Here is a 21,043-nt window from a genome sequence, read left to right on the forward strand (position 1 = left end):
ATTGGCTTATCAAGGCCGCGAGCTGACCGAAGTCAGTCTCTTACATTCATATTTAACGTCCATGATTATGAATTGTTAATTGTCAACAACTCTGTAACTGGACGGCATACATTAATATGGGAGTCACCCGAACCGGGGACCTTATGATTGAAAACTACTATGAATTTAGATGAAAATGAAAATATTATGAATGAAAATACTATGAAAATACTACTATGAAAATACTATGAATTAAGTAAAAAGAGAACAAATGAGTGTTACACTAATATTTATATAGTTGTTACAGTTTCCAAGATATTTCCATGATATGTACATGTAACTAAATTGAAAGAATGAAGAATTTTCAGGTTTGTATTAAGGAATATCACTACCCGACGAGGATGTGGTTAGTTCGATATAGCGCGTAATTTCACTTCCCGTCAAATCTTCTATGTATATAGTCACTGTCATTGCCGCTAACTGCATTAGAAATGAAAAATAACACAAAGCATCCTGACGTTGATATGGTGGCAGATGCTGACTTGTAGAGGGATGAATTTAGATCCTTCATGCTTTCTAACACCAATTATTAACCCGTCAATCAATCCTACAACTATATTCAACATGAATTTGCTCTGGGGAAAAACAAGCCCAAATTGAATACACCCAAAAATGGTCCCAACAGTCTTCCTATCGAGAGAGCAGTTTGTAAGACATCTCCCAAAACGGACGCAAGAAGCGCTAAAACAATTGTTACGATAGCGTAAATGGCGGAGATGATTTTGACCATCATGAAAAGAGGCTTTGATAGGTTAGTTTAAACTATAACTATGACAGGCAAGTCTTTACATTGTAGATCGATGCATGTTGTCTAGACACGAACTTTCTGGTCAAATCTGCAGCCATATTGTTTTTTTCAACAGCCAAGGCTGCCTTAGACCATCATCCAGGTACTTATTAACGAAGTAAAGTGTTTCTTTCACTAATGTTAAGGCTTATTCATAAGAAACCAGTTGCAGAAACACAAAAACGAATGTACTTGAAAGTAATACTGCTATATATAGAACAAGTTACGAGAGTGTCTGTCCTAATTTACATTGAACAAGATTTGGTGTTGCCGGGGACCTAACTGCAGTGCCACTATAATAAGATATGAAACCTCTCGATCACATTTCCTTTGGTTTATTTCTTTGCTCTTATTATATTTGCAATGTTTTTTAGGTAAACATCCAGGGGCGTAGGTAGACTTTCATGTTTTTAGGGGGCGGGCCTATAGCATATTCGTTTGGGGACTTCAGGTTGGAATAACCCAACGGCGTCGAAGACCTCCGAATGCTTCCTGAGGACATGGGGACCAGGGGCCAGCCGTATGACCCGCGGTGGGGTCGACGGGCCACGCTCCAGTGGGAAACCCCCGGAAGATCTGGGTTACAAACTTGTGTGTATTAGAAAGAAGCATTTAACTATCTTTCAGATGGCGTTTGATGTGCACTTAATAGACCACAAAATTATGGTTGCATTTGTTTCTCTTTTAAGTAATGAAATCTGTATGAGCTTGAACTGCTTTTCATTTCCCTATTGTAGACATATGGACATTTATTTATGTCTGTGTAAGGACCAGGACGACTAAAGCATGTTAAAAATAATTGTCAGTTGGTGATCACTAGGCTGTGAAATAGGTAGATTAAATACGACCGTATTTTATTATGCTAAATTTCACCGCTTCTAGCTCAAAATCTGAAAGTTATAAGGCAAGTACCATAATATAGTCCAAACTTTTAGTTATCATATGGTGGGTAGGAATTGAAAACTTCTACTTATTGGCGACCTCGGAAATTTGTTAGTCAGTGGAGCAACCAATTCGTTGCAGGACACCATGCCTTCGTATATACAAGGTAAAATTAGCTGTCCATAACACTCAATCTATTTACAAAGGACCCCCTCTTCCCTGTGTCATGCTAGTTTGCATCATGGTTTCTTGAGCCGTTTGAGAGATTTCAGACACACCGTTCAAGGTATTAGTAACGAAACGTGCTTTAATGTAAAGCATCACAAAAGGGATATGTGGATTGCCGCTTTTCAAACACATTACACAATGTATTACTTTTCGCTTGAAGACAGTTACCTATTAATATTCTAGCTTATCGAATGACTTTTATTCTGGTCAGGAGATGCATTACCCCAGGGAATTTCCCAACCTATATGAAACTGACCAAAGACCTGCACATGTCAATACTAACCAATTTGTTACGGGACGGTATCGGTGTGATAATTAATACTTCCACTCTACAGTTTATACGCCCAGTTGGTTCGAGAAGAACAAACAACATCAAGACATCGATTTATACTGGTCAACTTAAACTGTAAGTTGAGATCGTATGGTATTTAGCGACACGTAGGTTAAAGTAAGACATGAATTATTACTGTAATACTTCTAATACTATGTGAGAAACAGGTCTAACTTAGACTAGGCCTAGGCATACAGTAGTTCTATGCTGTAGCCATAGTTATTCCATGGGTCTAGGCCTGGGCCTTCCTCAATAAGTCATGCTAGTGTTGTTGCGAGGAAGGCTAGGCTATAATAAGTTATACGTAGGCCTCTGTGCCCAACTAGGCAAGGTGATATTAGCAAATGACACTGATGCAAGTTTAGGACCAGTGTTAGGAAGTCCTGTAACATATAATTGTTGAATAGAAATCACCACTGAGGTCTGAGTCTAGATGTAGGCTACAGTACAGGTTTTAAATAATTTTCTAGGACTCTCTTTAATTGGGCCTAAAGTATTCATGAAATTTGGATACCATTTATAACCCTGCATATAATTAAGGCCAGAAATTTGTTCTAAATATTAACTACAAGAAAATAATTTTTAAGTTGCAAAGAACAACATGTACAGTACTGTACTGAGTTTTCAGGCATGCATTGAAAAGTTTCCATACATGATTGCAGAATTAGTTTTCATTGCTGTTGTGAACATTTTCAATCCATGACATGTGGATCTCTACTCTAGACAATGTTAATGCAGGTTGCCATATCCTGGCCAGGGCACAGGAGATTGTGCCTCCCCTGTTCCCATCCTGATCTGTGTCACCACATTTGATGTGTACAAAGATTTCACAAAATATGAATATTATGACCCTCCTTAAATTGTTAGTGCCCCTTTCTTAATTGGTGATGCCCTCTAACACAGAAATCCTGGTTTTGGGCTGGACAACTACTGTACTGTATGTACTGAGGAAGCTACAGTACAGTATACAAATAATGAATGGTTGTGAGTGCAATAGTGCAAATATTTCAACGAATGAAATATTTGCACTATTGCACGAATGGCATCCATTCATTATTTGTTTTATACAACATATTATATTAAGATGGGTAAAATGCTCTCATGCAACAGATTGTTTTGAACAGACAGGTTTCTCTGCTCTCTTACTGTACCATTGAAAAAAGTGCTACCAAAAAAGTATAACCCATGGTTCTACTTCATAGAGTGGAATAGAGCGAATTTTGCATGCAATCAACGAGCAATTGACCAATCAAATGACCAGAATACAATTAAGGTGTTGCATAATACGGTAAGATATATTGCTACAGATTCTGTGGGGACAAATAGAGAAGCACTGCAGTAAAGTTAACTTGAAGTGGGAATATTATCATCCTAAGTCTAAATAATGATTTGAATGTGCAATTTGCATGAAAAGAGGTTATCATGATATATATATAAACCTTTTCAATTTCTATCTATAGATGCAATTGAGTGGATAATTCTTACAGTCTTTGTGGCTGCTAGCAATCTAGCAGAATATTAAAGAAGTTATATTAACAGCATATTTTGATTGGTTCAACTTTCATCCAAGTAGAGGCTGGATATTTAACTTTCATGACCAAACAGATAATCATGTACAGAGTTGGTGAATAACCAGTCATACAGTATGTAAACTTGACTTTGGATGGTAACCTCACATAAGAGTCAAGCAGATTAAAACATTACTCTAAAGTGAGTCTGTACTCATTGGATGATACGTAGGTTCAAGAAATTCACACATGTGTATGTCTGTTAATTACAGTAGTTTATCTGTACGGTGTCAAAACATGCACAGTCTTCATCTATAATGCTCCATAATGTAATGTATTAACCTGTACTTTATGTAAACTGGTTATTATGCTCATTGCTTGAATTTGTAGAAATTTGAAAGTATGTATTAAGATCCTCCTGTAAGCAGTAACTCGCGAACAAGCCTCTTTGGCATATCAAAGCTGCAAGCTGACCGAAGTCAGTCTCTTACATTCATATTTAACGTCCATGATTATGAATTGTCAACAAACTCTGTAACTGTCCGACATATATATTAATCTGGGAGTGACTCGAACCAGGGACCTTATGATTGAAATTAGGCATCGGCGTTAACCACTGAGCTAACACTCCTAAATTAATTTAAAAAGTGTTTAGAAAGTAATTTAGAAAGTAAAAACTCAGTAAGAAACTACAGCCAAGGAATCAAGTATCATTCAAAAACATTGGATGTAACCAAATATTAAAAAGGAATCAAGCTCGTGATGATGGACAATTTGTTAAATTTATCTGCTGTAAATACACTAATTATCTTGATACAGTACCATTGCCCACATTACATGGAAGAGATACTCTAGCACAATTAAAAGAGTGTATTGATCTGGCAGCTGTCATCTACTTTGATCCCTTGAACTTTTTAAATTAATCTCAGGGTGTTCCCCTGTAGATCTGAGAATATGTTTCTCTGGCAATCTGAGTCTGTTGAATTCCTTTTCTTTCCAGATTTATTTACTTGAGATCTTTCCCTGTTGGATACCACCAGGTCAGCAGATAGCCACTGTCGAGGATGGCTGCAGATAAAAATACTTACTCATTCCTGTCTGATCACACGAGGATACCAAACATTGGCCTAGGAACATGGAAGGTAATGTTTAATTTATGCTAATACATTAACATTGTCATCATCGTCATCATACCATGTCCAGTTTGGAGGGAATGATAACTTACGATCATATATCGTCTGGAGAACTTAAATTGTTACATCGGTTGTTAGATAGATCTGTACTGCATCTTTTGTCTGTCTTCTGATTTAAAGATGGAGTTTGCAACAAACTTATAGTATATATACTTTTTGACGTATCCCTGGCCCAATGTGTGCCATTCACTCAGGTATGGTGGCAGTAGTGGGATTCTACATTGCTGTGGACAGATTCACCTGAAGTGTCTTGATATATCATATTTAATCCAAGTTACTCTATACTTTACACAGGCGTGGATTGTTCATAGAAGTTGATATAAATTTCCTTAAAACGTGAAGATTGCCTTGGACACTATGTTTATTGATTTGTGAGCTCCATCACATAGAAGAATTCTGTTATACAAGTACCAATTTATCTGCTCTCTATCATTATGCCCTTTCTTGTATTGACTAAAGGCTATCAGGGATTTAGTATTGTTATTAATACTGCAAGCATACTGTAATAACATGGTGGCATCAGTGGGATTTTATAGAATACAAGGTTCCAATTTGGATCACACTGGAACATATTTGGACTTATAATTGTTTAAGTAGGTGTATGCCTATAGTGCATTGTTTAAGGTCAGATCACATGGCATTGTATGTTGTAATTCCTACACAGTTTACTTTGCCCAATAAAAGCCTGCTAAGTGGATACATCATCCTCCCATCCAAGATTAGTTTGTTTTTCCAATGATAACAAACCTGCTTTAAATGTAACCCTGACTACTTCCGTCACTCTTCGTATAATTAATATTTTTTGCTCCATTTTGTTTTTTATTGAATATTCATATCAGTCTGCTAAAGGTGATGTGAAGAATGCTGTGATTGCTGCGATAGACGCCGGTTACCGGCATCTAGACTGTGCATTCATTTACCAAAATGAAGAAGAGATCGGAGAGGCTCTGAAAGAGAAGATTAAGGATGGAACAATAGAGAGAGATGACATTTACATTACGACCAAGGTCAGTTGATGGATTGGTGGACAGGCAGCCTTTTGTAACTTGGTATAAAACCTGCCAGAATATCAAAACATAATCCAAACAATTGCTTTACTTTACATTGACTAGGGAGATGGTGATGTTTACATTACCACCATGGTGGGTTGATGAATGGTAGTTTAAGACCTGAGTAATTTGTAACTTTGGTAAACTTACCAGTCAGGTGAAAACATCTGCGTTGTGAGTTGCTAAAATGCCATATAATCATTGGAAACTGAGTGTTTAACATCTATTGCTTATATAACATTAACTATTAACTACATTACTGCAGTTTTTGCATGGCTGAAACAACTTTTCTAAATTTGTTCAAATTGCCAGCTGAAACTAGGAATTCAGTATATGAGTATGCTTTAGCATAGACATAGGCAGCATTAACATTATAACTACCAATGTAGAGCTATGTTTTAGTAAAATTGTCTAGAAATTATCAGTGGAATGTAAACTTTGATCAATGTCAGTTCCATGAACTTGCCAGGTCGCGACTAAAACGCATTTTTGTTATTGACTTTGGTCATTTTTATATTGCTTTTGGTAAGATACTATTCCAGTGCAGTCACATGTTCATGTACAGTATAGTGAGCAACAACTTGTTATAATCAAAGAACACAGACCTCAGTGTATTTTGTATCAAATTTGTGCATCTGTAGTTGTTTCAGTCAAGGCTTGCTTAAATATTTCACTGTATATTGTATAACACAGTGAACGTGTGTAAGTATTAACGTAGTACACAGATCAACCAGTGTCCTATAAATATTACCAGTGCCTGAATTTATCAACATGTCCATCTTACTATCCCCTCTATTAATGAGCGATTCCTGTTTTCATTATGCAGCTAATCTAAGTTTATTGCATCAGACACTTTACAGATTGATGGGTAAAACCTAGGCTTATATTTGAGTTCCTCTTGAGATGTCAACTGTTATCAATTTTAATTTCCTTCAAGATGCTGCGCAGATGATGATAACCTGCGTTACTATTGTGGTATTCGAAAGTCTTATTTCTGAACTCTCACGCAGTCAGGATCATAATTAGGGTCAGATCCTGTCCTGCATCAACAGCTACTGTACATTACCAAAGCAATAGTGCCTAATGTGTGGTCATTAATTTACTAGTGCTGACCACTTCAGTACCAATGCATTAGTGCCTACAGTCTGGTCATTTATTTACTAGTGCTGACAGCATAGGCGTAGGAGGCGGGGGGCTGGGGGGGCTGCAGCCCCCCAACCATATTTTTTGGTGAAAATTCGGGCAATATGCTGAGAATTTTTCGGGCACCTACTGTACATGTACTGGAAAAAGAATAATTTGCAGTGTGTTTTTCTTTTTCTTTTTTGTGAAAATTCGGCAATTTGCTGAGAATTTTTCGGGCATCTACTGAAAGAATAATAATTTGCAATGTGTTTTGTTCACATTTTTGGTGAAAATTTGGGCAATATGCTGAGAATTTTTCGAGCACCTTCTGAAAGAAGAATAATTTGCAATGTGTTTTTCAAGTTTTTTGGTGAAAATTTGGGCAATATGCTTAAAATTTTTCGGGCACCTACCAGTGGCGGAGCGTCCATACAGTCCCTGACGGACTCAAATGGACTGCTGGCGCCCTTTTCAGCTTTTTACCACTCTTTACTTATTTGCAATTATGGACTTCTTTATTGCGCTCTCAAGTACAGTACCTATTGACATTTGTCACATTTTGTTGGTGCAATTTTCTGACAAATGGCGATGACACCTATTTATTCTTCGTTTATCTGCAAATTAGCAAGGCCAGGAAAGGGTCATTTCCGGCGATCTAGGGAGTATCTTTACTCAAAAAATTTCTGTACGCTCCGCGCCAACCTGTAGTGGCGCTCCGCTTAGATAGTGTCGAAAGCGCCCCTACAGACCATTCTCTCCCCCCTGACCTATACCCCTAGCTCCGCCACTGGCACCTACTGAAAGAAGAAGAATTTGCAATGTGTTTTTCAATGGTTAAACTTATATTATTATTATCATTATTGTTGTAACGACTTCCCCAATAATTATAACCAATATGGAAGGGTAATAACACAGAAAATGATTGTATGTTATTGGCATGCGATGTAAAAACCGATGCATGCCTATATGATATGAACATTAACATGTGGAACGCGTGCGGAGCGCGCAAAAAATTTTGGTTATATTTTTCGGGCAAGTAGTTACAGCCCCCCCCCATTATTGCATTATGGCCTAATGTGTGGTCATTTATTTACCGGTGCTGACCGCTACATTACCAATGCATTAGTGCCTAATGTGTGGTCATTTTTTATTTACCAGTGCTGACCGCTACATTAACAATGCATTAGTGCCTAATGTTTGATCATTTATTTACTAGTGCTGACCGCTACATTACCAATGCATTAGTGCCTAATGTGTGGTCATTTATTTACTAGTGCTGACCGCTACATTACCAATGCATTATGGCCTAATGTGTGGTCATTTATTTACTAGTGCTGACCGTTACATCACCAATGCATTAGTGTCTAATGTGTGGTCATTTATTTAGTAGTGCTGACCGCTACATAACCAATGCATTAGTGCCTAATATGCGGTCATTTATTTGCTAGTGCTGACCGCTACATTACCAATGCATTATTGCCTAATGTTTGATCATTTATTAACCAGTGCTGACCGCTACATTACCAATGCATTAGTGCCTAATGTGTAGTCATTTATTTACCAGTGTTGACCGCTACATTACCAATGCATTAGTGCCTAATACTGTATGCGGTCATTTATTTGCTAGTGCTGACCGCTACATTACCAATGCATTATTGCCTAATGTTTGATCATTTATTAACCAGTGCTGACCGCTACATTACCAATGCATTAGTGCCTATTATGTGTGGTCATTTATTCACTAGTGCTAACCGCTACATCACCAATGCATGACTGCCTAATGTGTGGTCATTTATTTACCAGTGTTGACCTGTTAACCTGTCCTTCAAGGGGAGAAGTTTAGGTAGAAGTTTAGTCTTCATATGTTATATAGTTTAAGAAATAGTAGAATTTAGTGCCACTTATGTTTCCATGTCAGTATTAAGATATTATTCAACTTTGAAATAGTCTAAAAAATTGATAACTGCAGTAGGCTGAACATTTGGCCGACAACTGCACTGTATCCATGATGTAACTCAGCCGTGAACTACGATTACTTAAAAATGCATTCATGCTAGCTTGGACTATGGAAGCTCACTAAGCTCCGAAATCTGTTAGTAGAATAATCTGGAAAATTCCTGCAAGGAAACGAAGATTTACAGCCACCCACTGTTGTGTTGCAGGCCATAGCTTACAGTTGGCCACCTTAGACTTATACATTAATTACAATAATTACATTAATTAGTGTACCAGTTTTACCAAGGTAGAGACTAGTGAGAGGTTCATATAATCTTAGCTACTGTCACTGATAATTTGTTGCTTTTTTCTTATATCACTGATCAGTTTATAATATTTTAATTTTTATTTATTTGATCTGCACAATATCAACATAAACGTAATCACAGACACTTTGTATAACACAAACAATAGTGTATGCATATTTTATGCACCATTTTGTTGGGTAATGTGGTGCCTGGAATGCAATTATATTGGAGAACCCATCTACCTGTACGACCCAAGGAGATCTATATGATTACGTATTAGGCGTTCAGCAATGAACATGTTTAAAAGCTTTGTGGGGAAACCCCTCTAGGTTACAGTTTCCATGATGTCAGGAGGCCTTATTATTCCTATACTGTACCTAAAATTGTGCATATATTGTACACACAAAAACACAGTATACAAATAGCTGGTTGTTTTGCAAAGTGTGAAATAGCATTTGTATTGAATGAATGCCTATAACAGGTATACAAAAGCCAAACAGAAAACGTTTACAAACTAGGGTCTTTTGAATTTGCAGTACTTAGCTATTTGACCCCATCAAATTTTCAAGGCCAACGGTTAACTTTTGCATAAAACACTGTCCTGAAATTGTGGGAAGACTCGCGCAAAAAGAAACGTCTAATGCCAGTAATCTGACCAAGTTTCAAATGAGGTGCAACAGAAGTGTTAGACACCACCATCGATCCCAGAAAATACACACACAGCTTGATACCGTCGGTAATTAGACACTAGTGTACAGTCAGTACATATAAAGCTGCGGTCAATACCCACAGCACAGTGTACAAACGATACAGCGATGGACATCTCAGGTCCAGCTAAAGATATTACAAGATATCACGTTTCTTTACTGTCTGCATTTTGTAGCGACAAGAGAAAACCTTCACTTGCAAGCAACGGAAAGTTAACTTTTTAAAGATGGCAGCACGCTGTTTTGGGCGAGTCTTCAATGCATTTAAGTGCTGGACATTCATGTACGTGTCTGACGAGAGGTCATGCCAGATGGAGGGTATCTGCAGCAGTGCATTACCCAATTGTCTGGCCATGCTAGTGTCAACTCTTAAATTATGGTTGCCATGGGTAATAAACAGGTGCCATTATAAATTGCTATTCGATTTGGATTAAATATTTATGCAGAGTGCATTGCCTGGTCGTGTACAGTGTTCCAAGACCAGAATAAATAGTTACCATGTTTAGTTCTACAAGTACCCCTTCAAATGTTCTACAGTACCCCTTCAATGTTCTAGCATACCCCTTCAATGTTCTTTGGTAAAATTTCTTCCTTTTATATACAAATTCATGACTCTTAGCCACTGTTAGCACAAGACATACACCAAACCAGCAAGTTTAGTACAAATTAGTTACCAATATCAGAATGAATTGCTGTACATTAGTTTGCTAATTTATCAAAAGAAACTTCAGATGCAATAATAGTTGCAATAATTTTTCTACCCTGTTTGATTAGAGCATTGATATTTAAGTGAATTAGATAGGTTAGAATTGAGAAGTCTTATTCAACACACAGTGTATATTCTCATTGCAGTTGAGAAACAGTTCAAAATGGAAATTGTACTTGATGGAGTCTTTAGTCTAGAAATATTATAACATTGTCACTGACAAAATGAAACCATATTCAAGACTAATTAGATATATAAAGCGAAACAGAACCAGATCTACCACACATACTGAATTTGATGGAATGTCAAGAATAATAGCCGACTGTTGTCTGGTATTTTCTCTTAATATCTGGTTTCACTTTGTGGAAATATTTTGTGCAGCGTTATTCTGTATTGTTTAACTTTAGATATTGTACAGCCATCAGTTTGAAACATATGTTTGATTTTATTTCATCAGACTTTGACCAGAAGGTAGGACAAAATCAAACAATTAAATAGTATATTCTGTTTGCTTGAGATGTAAAGGTGTTGAAACTTTATGAAAGGCTTTAGATTACAATAGTAGAGTGTGCCTAGTAGTTGTTGGCATATCATTGCAGTATTTCAAAACCTAGTCATATTTAGCCAAGGACTGCACTAGTTACCTACATGTACACTACTGGTGCTAAAATGTATGGAAGCTAGTTTGGACTTTGGTTGTCTAGCAGCTGCTGCAAAATAAATAAACTGTTAGTTGATAAATGAATGTGTAGTAAGGTCCCTTGTGGAGGTGGACTTCAATACAGCATTACAGTATACCTGTACAGTCGTACGTAAATTATAGAAAGAATCATCCCGCTTCAAATGCTGCATCATATGTACAGGTCTGATCCTGGGGCAGACTGTGTGATAACGTGCTACTAGTAGCAGCTCAGTGATGCTGGGACCTTTGAAGCAAGAGAAATTGATGCTTAAGGCAGTGGTAGAGCGTCCATACAGTCAGGGGGGGCGGATGCCCCCCCTGATGGACTCAAATAGACTGCTGGCGCCCTTTCAGCTTTTAACCACTTTTTACTTATTCGCGACTATTTACTTTTTTATTGCGCTCTCATCTACCTATTGACATTTGTCACATTTTGTTGGCGATGACACCTATTTATTCTTCGTTTATTCGCAAATTAGCAAGGCCAGGAAAGGGTCATTTCCGGCGATCTAGGAAGTATCTTTACTCAAAAAATGTCTGTAAGCTCTGTGCTATCCTGTGGTGGCGCTCCACTTAGATAGTGTCAAAAGCTCCCCTACTGACCATTCTTGCCCCCCTTGACAAATACCCCTAGCTCTGCCACTGGCTTAAGGCACATGAAATTGGAATTGCCGCTATGAACCAGCTGCAGATGGGTCGACTTTAGTGGAAATATCTGCACCGGACAGGGTTCTCAAAACTATGATTAATTTAGTTAGCAAGTATGCATGTACAGTATGTACTGTACAATATGTATGTATTTTAGATCCTCCTGCAAGCAGGAACTTGCAAAGAAGCTAGCATTGGCTTATCAAAGCCGCAAGCTGACCGAAGTCAGTCTCTTACCTTCATATTTAACGTCCATGATTATGAATTGTCAATTGTCAAGAACTCACTTAACTGAACTACATACACTAATCGTGTAGTGACTCGAACTCGGGACCTTATGATTGAAAGGCACCGGCATTTACTCCTGAGCTAACACTCCAGTGTTTAATTAACTAATTAACTAATTATGAATGGGAAGACGTTAGAGGGCAGGTCCAAGCTATTGTATCCCTAGAAGCCAAATTTCAAACTTTACTGAAGCACCCTAAATGTGGTGTCATGTTAAAGCTGAATTATTGAAGTTTCAGATTTTCATAATTTTTAAATTTTTTTTTGCCTATTCGAACAATTACAGCCAGCTAATTTGCATAAATTCAAGTTGCAGTGTGACGTACGGGACATTTGGAATCCTATTTCGCTGCCAGCAATATGAACTTATTGAATATAAGTTATGTGGGACATGATACACCCTTCCTTCCAATAATTTTGACAAATTATGTTTGGGGGTTCATCAATTAAATATGCTAATTAGCCACTGTCCAAATACTGATGTCCCGTACGTCACAATTTTCAGCACTTTTTTTCAAGTTTTGATATGGACGAACAATTTTTTTTTGGTGATATTCTGTAAAGTTCTAATTAAGAACATTGTTCAACAAAATCCATCCCAAAAAAATTGAAGAAATATTCACAGCAAATATAATTATCAAAATTAAAAATGTGACGTACGGGACAAAATGTGACGTACGGGACATAGTGTGGGGGAAACCCTGTATTTATACATAATAAACATGCATGGGCTCCAATGGGGACCTCTACTGGAAACCTTCCAATGCTTACCAATTTATTTTGTTGAAAGATGGTAGTTGCAACTTACAATCCCTGCATGCCTGAAGAGCACAACATGGCTTCAAATAAACCATTGACTGATGACCACCAACAGCCCAGGTGTTGTTCAATATACTATTGGGAAGTCAATTGTTGTGTGTGTGTGGGATACAGAATCATCTACAATGCTATTCAACATTGACATTGAATGAGGACGACTTCAAGAATGTTGAGTTTGCATTTCAACATTTCGTAGGCCTATTGTGAAGTGTGACTATCATGACTGTGCAACAATGTTCTTGTGTCCTGAACTTAGATAGTAGACATTGAGATTTTTAGTTACAAGTGTAGAGTTTTGCTCGCCCAATTTTTGCAGAGGACAATCACTCATGAGTTTGTTCAATAATCAGTATTAGGTCTATAGAGTTGTACTAGTTTCATAGATGGACATTACATTGACGTTACTGTGGACATTTTGATATGTTTTGAATGGGATGGATCGTATTTCAACTTGAGGGTTAATAGTGGGGAGTATGATACAGTGTTGTACAGTATACAATATACCAAAACAGTTTTGCACCAAAACTTTGCATCATGAATCATTTGTGGTCTAACAAAGCTAGAATTGATGTTATGACTATTTGGTCTGGTAACCAGTATTAGGTCTATAGAGTTTTCTTTGTTGTACTAGTTTCATAGATGGACATTATGTGGACGTTACTGTGGACATTTTGATATGTTTTGAATGGGATGGATCATATTTCAACTTGAGGGTCAATAGTGGGGAGTATGATACAGTGTTGTACAGTAAATACCAAAACAGTTTTGCACCAAAACTTTGCATCTTGAATCATTTGTGGTCTAACAAAGCTAGAATTGATGTTATGACTATTTGGTCTGGTAACCATAGTTCTATAGAGTTTTCTTTGTTGTACTAGTTTCATAGATGGACATTACGTGGACGTTACCTCGGACATTTTGGTATGTTTTGAATGGGATATGGATCATATTTCAACTTGAGGGTCAATAGTGGGGAGTATGATACAGTGTTGTACAGTATATACTGGAAACAGTTTTGCACCAAAACTTGCATCTTGAATCATTTGTGGTCTAACAAAGCTAGAATTGATGTTATGATGAGTATATATTTGGTCTGGTAACCAGTATTAGGTCTATAGAGTTTTCTTTGTTGTACTAGTTTCATAGATGGACATTATGTGGATGTTACTGTGGAAATTTTGGTATGTAATGAATATGATGGATCATATTTCAACTTGAGGGTCAATAGTGGGGAGTATGACACAGTGTTGTACAGTATATATACCAAAACAGTTTTGCATCAAAACTTTACATCTTGAATCATTTGTGGTCTAACAAAGCTAGAATTGATGTTATGAGTATTTGGTCTGGTAACCAGTATTAGGTCTATAGAGTTTTCTTTGTTGTACTAGTTTCATAGATGGACATTATGTGGATGTTACTGTGGACATTTTGGTATGTCTTGAATGGGATGGATCATATTTCAACTTGAGGGTCAATAGTGGGGAGTATGATACAGTGTTGTACAGTAAATACCAAAACAGTTTTGCACCAAAACTTGCATCTTGGATCATTTGTGGTCTAACAAAGCTAAAATTGATGTTATGAGTATTTGATGAATGTGTAGAGTAGATTTATACTTTACGCATTCCATGTTTTATGTAGTGGAATGATCTCACAAGTACAGTCACTGCTCTTTTCGATCCCCGAAAGAAGGAAATATGGCATTAAATTACCAATGACATTGTTCTGACATATCCAAATTAATGTTTTTATGTAGAAATCAGCTTGTTATGGTATATTCAGGAATAAAAATATGAGCTTTCATAGTCAATTTTTATTTGGACAAATTGTCCCGTACGTCACATGTCCCGTACGTCACAGGACAATTTTCATTTGTGTAATCACTGAACTGGAATGGCTTCATATTTTTTTCTAATATGTTACAGCTTAGCCCTAAGAAGGTTAGGCTATTCATTAGTTATAACAGCCCGATCACTGCCCTCCTAATTTCAGAGGGATTTCAGCATTGCTCTTTAGCACAAAAAACACAAAATTCTCTGGTCCCGTACGTCACACTGTACATTAATTAAGATGGGACCTAATTAAAGCAAGTGTAGGAAATCTTCATGAGTTTTTAATAAAGTAGCAGCAATAACAAATATGAAAACCTTAAAAAGTTTCTGGAAAATAGATTTTTTATAACTTTTAGACACATTTAAGTCTCTGAAATGTCCCGTACGTCACAGTGCAAATAGCTTGGACCTGCCCTAGAGGGACCTGGATACCCCAAAGCTCTTAAACTGTATATATATTCCATGCAACAGACAGTTGGAATAACTCAGCTTCTGCGCTTACCTGTCTCCCCTACCTCAACCTTCTGGCACAATGCATAGAACGACAGAGCTAGTGTTCACTGATTTAACAGAGTTTTATAATCTCTGCCATGATCAGATATACACCCAATGAACAGTTGGCAAACGATACTAATTTATTCAAATAATACTCTTAATTAACTCAAAACTAACATAGATATATGCCATTAATGTCATAGCTTAATTGATGGCCCACTTCTCTTGATCAAGTACTTGCAGGTGGAGGTGAAATCTGCAATTAACTTTTTAAGCTGACTGGAGCTACAGTATTAGCATTTATAAGTTATACTCACAATTCTGTTCATTTGTGACACGCAAATTAATGCATGTTTTCTGAATTGATTATATACTTTATTGAAATTTAATTACATCAAGCCACAGAACTACCAAATAGGAGAATAATGTACTTTGTCATGTCCATCGGCATGATCATATACAGTAATACTACTGTACAGACAATATCTTTACAGTTTAAGACCTGGAAGTTTCTATATGTCTCAGTACAAAATAGACACTGTAGGCTTTGCCATATTTTTCCTTTGGTTTTTTGCCTCAGGTGTGTTTAGTCTGCAGTGTGTTATCTGTGATAAATACAACTTTTTTACAACTCTGATATAATTAATTAATATTTAAAGAGTTACTTATTACCATAAACATCTTGAACATTGATGAGCAGTTAATAAGGTGAAGGACCTCTATTAATTTTAGTGATAACAGTTTTATGACATCCAACAGTTTTTGCTTTTCATTTCTCCATTTTTATCAATCATTGAATCAGAAACTACAATATATTAGTTTATATTTTGAAACCTTTCGTGTAACATATTTAACTGATCAATGGTAAGCATTTTCCTATGTCCTTCATACACACTGATTTTTACTAACAAATATATCACAAGCTCTCGGTGCACAAAGGTTTGAATATACAGTAGTTAAATTATTGAACTACACAAACATGTGTTTTATGGTCGCTTTCAACCAGTTTGTATTTATATGAATAGACAGTCTGCATCCTTTGTAGAGAATAGTAAGCAGATTTATGTCAACAGATTTTTGCCTTTATATTTTATAGCCTCCAGAAAGCTTTGACTAAACTCCCACAATGAATGCAGTGGATAAGGTTGACTAGAAAGGTTTCGTTCCAAATAAAGTCATAAAAAATATTGCATCAAAATTTATTGGAGATGTGATTGCTACAGTACAGTATGTAGAGACACCTGAATGATCAGATTATAGCAGATATGCTAGAAAGTCTGATAATGGTCACCCATGCTATAACGTCAAGAAGCATTTCATTGTCCGTCTAAAAGAAATTATCCACAATGAGATATTTAATTGTTTTACCTTTATTTTAATTATCCTCAATGACTGGTACTCATTTGGAGGATCAGAGCCTCTAGGATAGTAAAAGTTTGAAGATGGGGCAAGGAGGGTAAAGGGTGGAGAAGGGGAGCAAAGAGGTGAAAGAGACCTGTAGCAGATGTGTGGAACCCAGGACAGACACTACCATGTCAATATACAGTAGTTTAAAGATGAGGCAAGGAGGGGAGATGGGTAAGGAGGGTAAATGGGTGGGAAGGGGAGCAAAGGGGTGAAAGAGACCTGTAGCAGATGTGTGGAATCCAGAACAAACACAGCCACGTCAGTGTAGTTTAAAGATGAGGCAAGGAGGGGAGATGGGCAAGGAGGGTAACTGGGTGGAGAAGGGGAGCAAAGAGGTCAAAGAGACCTGTACATAGCAGAAGCAGATGTGTGGAACCCAGAACAAACACAACCATGTCAATATAGTTAAAAGATGAGGCAAGGAGGGGGAAATGGATAGGAAGGGGTGGGGAGGAATGGAAAGGGACCTGTAGCAGAAGCAGATGTGTAGAACCCAGAATAGACACAACCATGTTAGTTTACAGTAGTTTAAAGATGAGGCAAGGATGGGAAATGGGTGAGAAGGGGGGGGGGAGAGAGGTGAAAGGGATGGAAAGGAACCTGCATTAAACAGAGGCAGATGTGTGGAACCCAGAACAGACACAACCATGTCAGTGTCGTAAGAAGAGATGAGGCAAGGAGGGGATATGGGTGGGGAGGGGAGTAAAATGGGTGAAAGGAACATATAGCAGAAGCAGATGTGTGGAACTCAGAACAAAGACAACCACATCAGTCTACAAATAAGTACAAACTTAAGCTGCTTACTGTCATTCAAAAGGCAAACAGCTCCTTTGATACATGTTTAAGAGGCAAAGAGGGGAAATTGGAAGGGTGGAGGGGGGAGGGGGTTGGAGGGAGGGAGAGCTAAGGAGGGTTTGAGAGATATTGATAGGAAGGGAGAAGGAGGAGAAGATAAGGGAAGAACGAGAGAGAAAAGTGACGAGAGGGGAACGTACTGAATGCAAACCCAGAGACTGTTTAAAAATATGTGAGAAATAATCACCACAGTAGATCGAAAACAATTTAATATTGACAATATTGACAATATTTTATTACTGTAGGTCAGGGAAAATTCATCCAGGTATATAATTACCAAATGGAATTGCACACAGTACATTTATTGTCTGTTTTTTGGTTTTGTTTCTGACAACAGCTTTGGGGAACACATCACAGTCCCTCACGTGTTGAACAAGGCATAAAGATGAGCCTAACTCCATTACAACTGGACTACGTTGACCTATATCTGATGCACTCACCTTGTGGCAGGAAGGTGAGCTAAACGTAAAGTCAAGAATATTTACAAACCATGCTAATTTAGATATGATGTTTTCTTAGTGTTGCATTTCATAGATGATCAAATGTATAATGTCGGCATATATAGATAAGTACACACAATGTGTAAACTCTACAATGTGCCATAAATTGGTCACCCTTGAATGTTCTACTAAACCAAGCTCATTATTATGTATGTATGTATGTATTTTAGATCCTCCTGCAAGCAGGAACTCGCGAAGAAGCCTCATTGGCTGATCAAAGTTGCAAGCTGACTGAAGTCAGTCTCTTAGATTCATATTTAACGTCCATGATTATGAATTGTTAATTGTCAACAACTCTGTAACTGGGCGACATACATTAATCTTGGAGTGACTCGAACCGGGGACCTAATGATTGGAAGGCACCGGCGTTAACCACTGAGCTAACACTCCATTATCACTTGATAGAATTTAATTCCAACAGAAAGGTTCTTTACTGTAGCCTATCTAGAACAGGGATGCATTGAATGTCTTACCAGTAAAAACTATGAACCATTGGATCTGGAAGGAAAAGGAATAAGGGAATAATTAATCTTTTAATATAAACCTTCTGTAAAATATAATTAGTATCCAGCATTCACCTACAGGTTTCTTTTGCATGTGATTTTTTTCGTGGAATGGTTAGTTAAATTTTAAACTTTTCCTTCGGTTTAGTTGATGTGTTACGTAGAATACAGTTAATCAAAACTGGACAAGTCTGTTTTTCTAGAATGTATGAATTTTTAAATTTGGGTAAAGATAATTGTTTTATCAGTGATTAATATGTTGGAAAAAAAATTACCTATACCCATCATGTGTTCTGCTCTTTGTGGTTAAATTACTATTTCATATTGTCTTTTGTCAGTACTGATGTTCTCACTCTGATGTTTAGTTTTATCTTAGATAAATCTATTTTTTATTGATTGATTAAAATCACATTGAAATTAAGAAAAAGGAATTGTTTTTATTAAACACAAGAAATATTTAAAGAGAATTTGTCATATACGCCTTTTGACCTGACCAAAACCTAAGCTACAGTATGAAGTACTTCTATATATATTGAAGAGTTCTTTGAACATTAAGGTTTTTTGTTTAATAAATTCTTTCCTGTTACAGTTCATCGATGACAAGACCTTCTTCCCAAAGGATGAGAATGACAAGAATGCTTATGATGATGTCCATTATGTCGAAACTTGGAAGGTAATCACAGGATGATGTTCTTATTAAGATTATAAATGCTGAAATTTATGCTTTAACTGCTGCATCTTGCTGAAATGGTTTGTCTCGATGTGATAATAGTGGATACTTCACCATTCAAGGTAACACAATCTAGCTATGATATGATAGGTCAGTGTACATAGTGCAGCTATTTATGCTTCAGAGAGGGGGAAGAGAGGGGAGGGAGAGGGAGGGAGGGGGATCACATATGCTGGAACCATTTCTCGTTAGTTGATTGGTCACTGCAGCTGTAGTGTTTGTGCTAGTACTGTAAGTATCTTCTTTCACACTAATAGCTTCCTGTCGTGCAAGGATTTAGATCATTAGTCAGCTTTTGAATGACTTGAGGATATTAACTCCTAAATCCATTTACCTTTTTTGAAGTCATATTTAATTATGATGATGTTGGGGTAGTTAAAGTCCAAGTCAAGGTTTATGGAAGCCTCTAGCTTTCTGGCAAGCTGATCAATATTAATTAGTAGCCAATGCTAACGTATATAAACCACCTGTCCCCCTGCAAATGGTTCAACCACCCTTCCTTCCCACAAAAAGCCAGTAGCCAAACGGAATTTCTTAGGCCCAAAATGATTTCAAGAGCGACAATTGCCAGAGAGAATAATTTAATATTACATTCTCCATCTGGTACCTTTGAGATGGGTTGAATTTTACTTATTGTCAAATTCAGAGAAAACCATCAATTGTGTGAATTAGGGAATTGCTGCATTTTGTTTTTCAGGCCGTTTGCTCATTTTGAATGATATTTAATACTTAAGTGATTCCCTGAGCCATGAAAGTTTTATTTCAGTTACTTTAACTTTATTTCCTTCATCTACACAGGCTATGGAAAAGTTGGTAGAGAAGGGTCTTGCTATCTCCATTGGGGTTTCTAATTTCAATGTATCACAGATGGAAGAGATTGTCACTGCTGCTCAAGTTCCCTGCGTAATGAATCAGGTATAATAACCTCACACAAAGGACACAGATTTTGTGGAATTAATAAAAGAGAAGGAATTCCTCAGCAGGAGGACTTCCTTGTTTGAGAAGAAAGTTTTTATAAAGCTGTGATGGAAAATTGAAACAGGATTTGGCATTTTGCAGAAGTTCAGCTGATAAGTGGTGTGTTGAGTAATGCTTCTAGCAAAGATTGATAGTGATAAGTTACTTAGTTGGTGTTATTTTTACTGTATAAAGCTGAAAAGTAGTTGAGCTGTATGCTTCCCTGCTTGGGGAGTTTAATTGTGAGTTATAATAAAAAGCCCTCGAGGCATTAAACTTTGACAGATGCTGTATAAATAATGCTAGGTTAGAATAGAATAGATTCTACTCATTCTGTCCGTACAAGGGATTTAAAGCACGATCTGAAAGTACAATTTATGAACAAAAAAGTTGACCAAGTCAGTGATTTAACCTTTGGTCGTAAGGTGTGATAACTACCTTGTAATTACTGACTAGTAACTTCGTGTAAAACATTGATGTTTCAATTCCATATGGGTACAAACAGAATTATTAATCCCAGTTAGAA

The 21,043-nt window shown here is 37.0% G+C and overlaps 1 protein-coding gene across 1 annotated transcript in view; it reads left to right on the forward strand.

The window, feature by feature from the left end:
* The first annotated feature begins 2,180 nt into the window (after positions 1–2,180).
* The window catches only part of LOC139983216 (aldo-keto reductase 1B-like), a 29,434-nt gene continuing 10,571 nt past the window's right edge, over positions 2,181–21,043 (forward strand). The window contains exons 1-6 of the mRNA XM_071996657.1: positions 2,181–2,342; positions 4,776–4,917; positions 5,808–5,975; positions 18,165–18,281; positions 19,420–19,503; positions 20,359–20,475. Of these exons, the coding sequence (XP_071852758.1) occupies positions 4,840–4,917; positions 5,808–5,975; positions 18,165–18,281; positions 19,420–19,503; positions 20,359–20,475 (564 nt within the window). The 5' untranslated portion in view covers positions 2,181–2,342; positions 4,776–4,839. The remainder of the gene's footprint in view (positions 2,343–4,775; positions 4,918–5,807; positions 5,976–18,164; positions 18,282–19,419; positions 19,504–20,358; positions 20,476–21,043) is intronic.

Source organism: Apostichopus japonicus, chromosome 1 (genome assembly GCF_037975245.1).
Source record: "Apostichopus japonicus isolate 1M-3 chromosome 1, ASM3797524v1, whole genome shotgun sequence".
Taxonomy (NCBI): Eukaryota; Metazoa; Echinodermata; class Holothuroidea; order Aspidochirotida; family Stichopodidae; genus Apostichopus; species Apostichopus japonicus.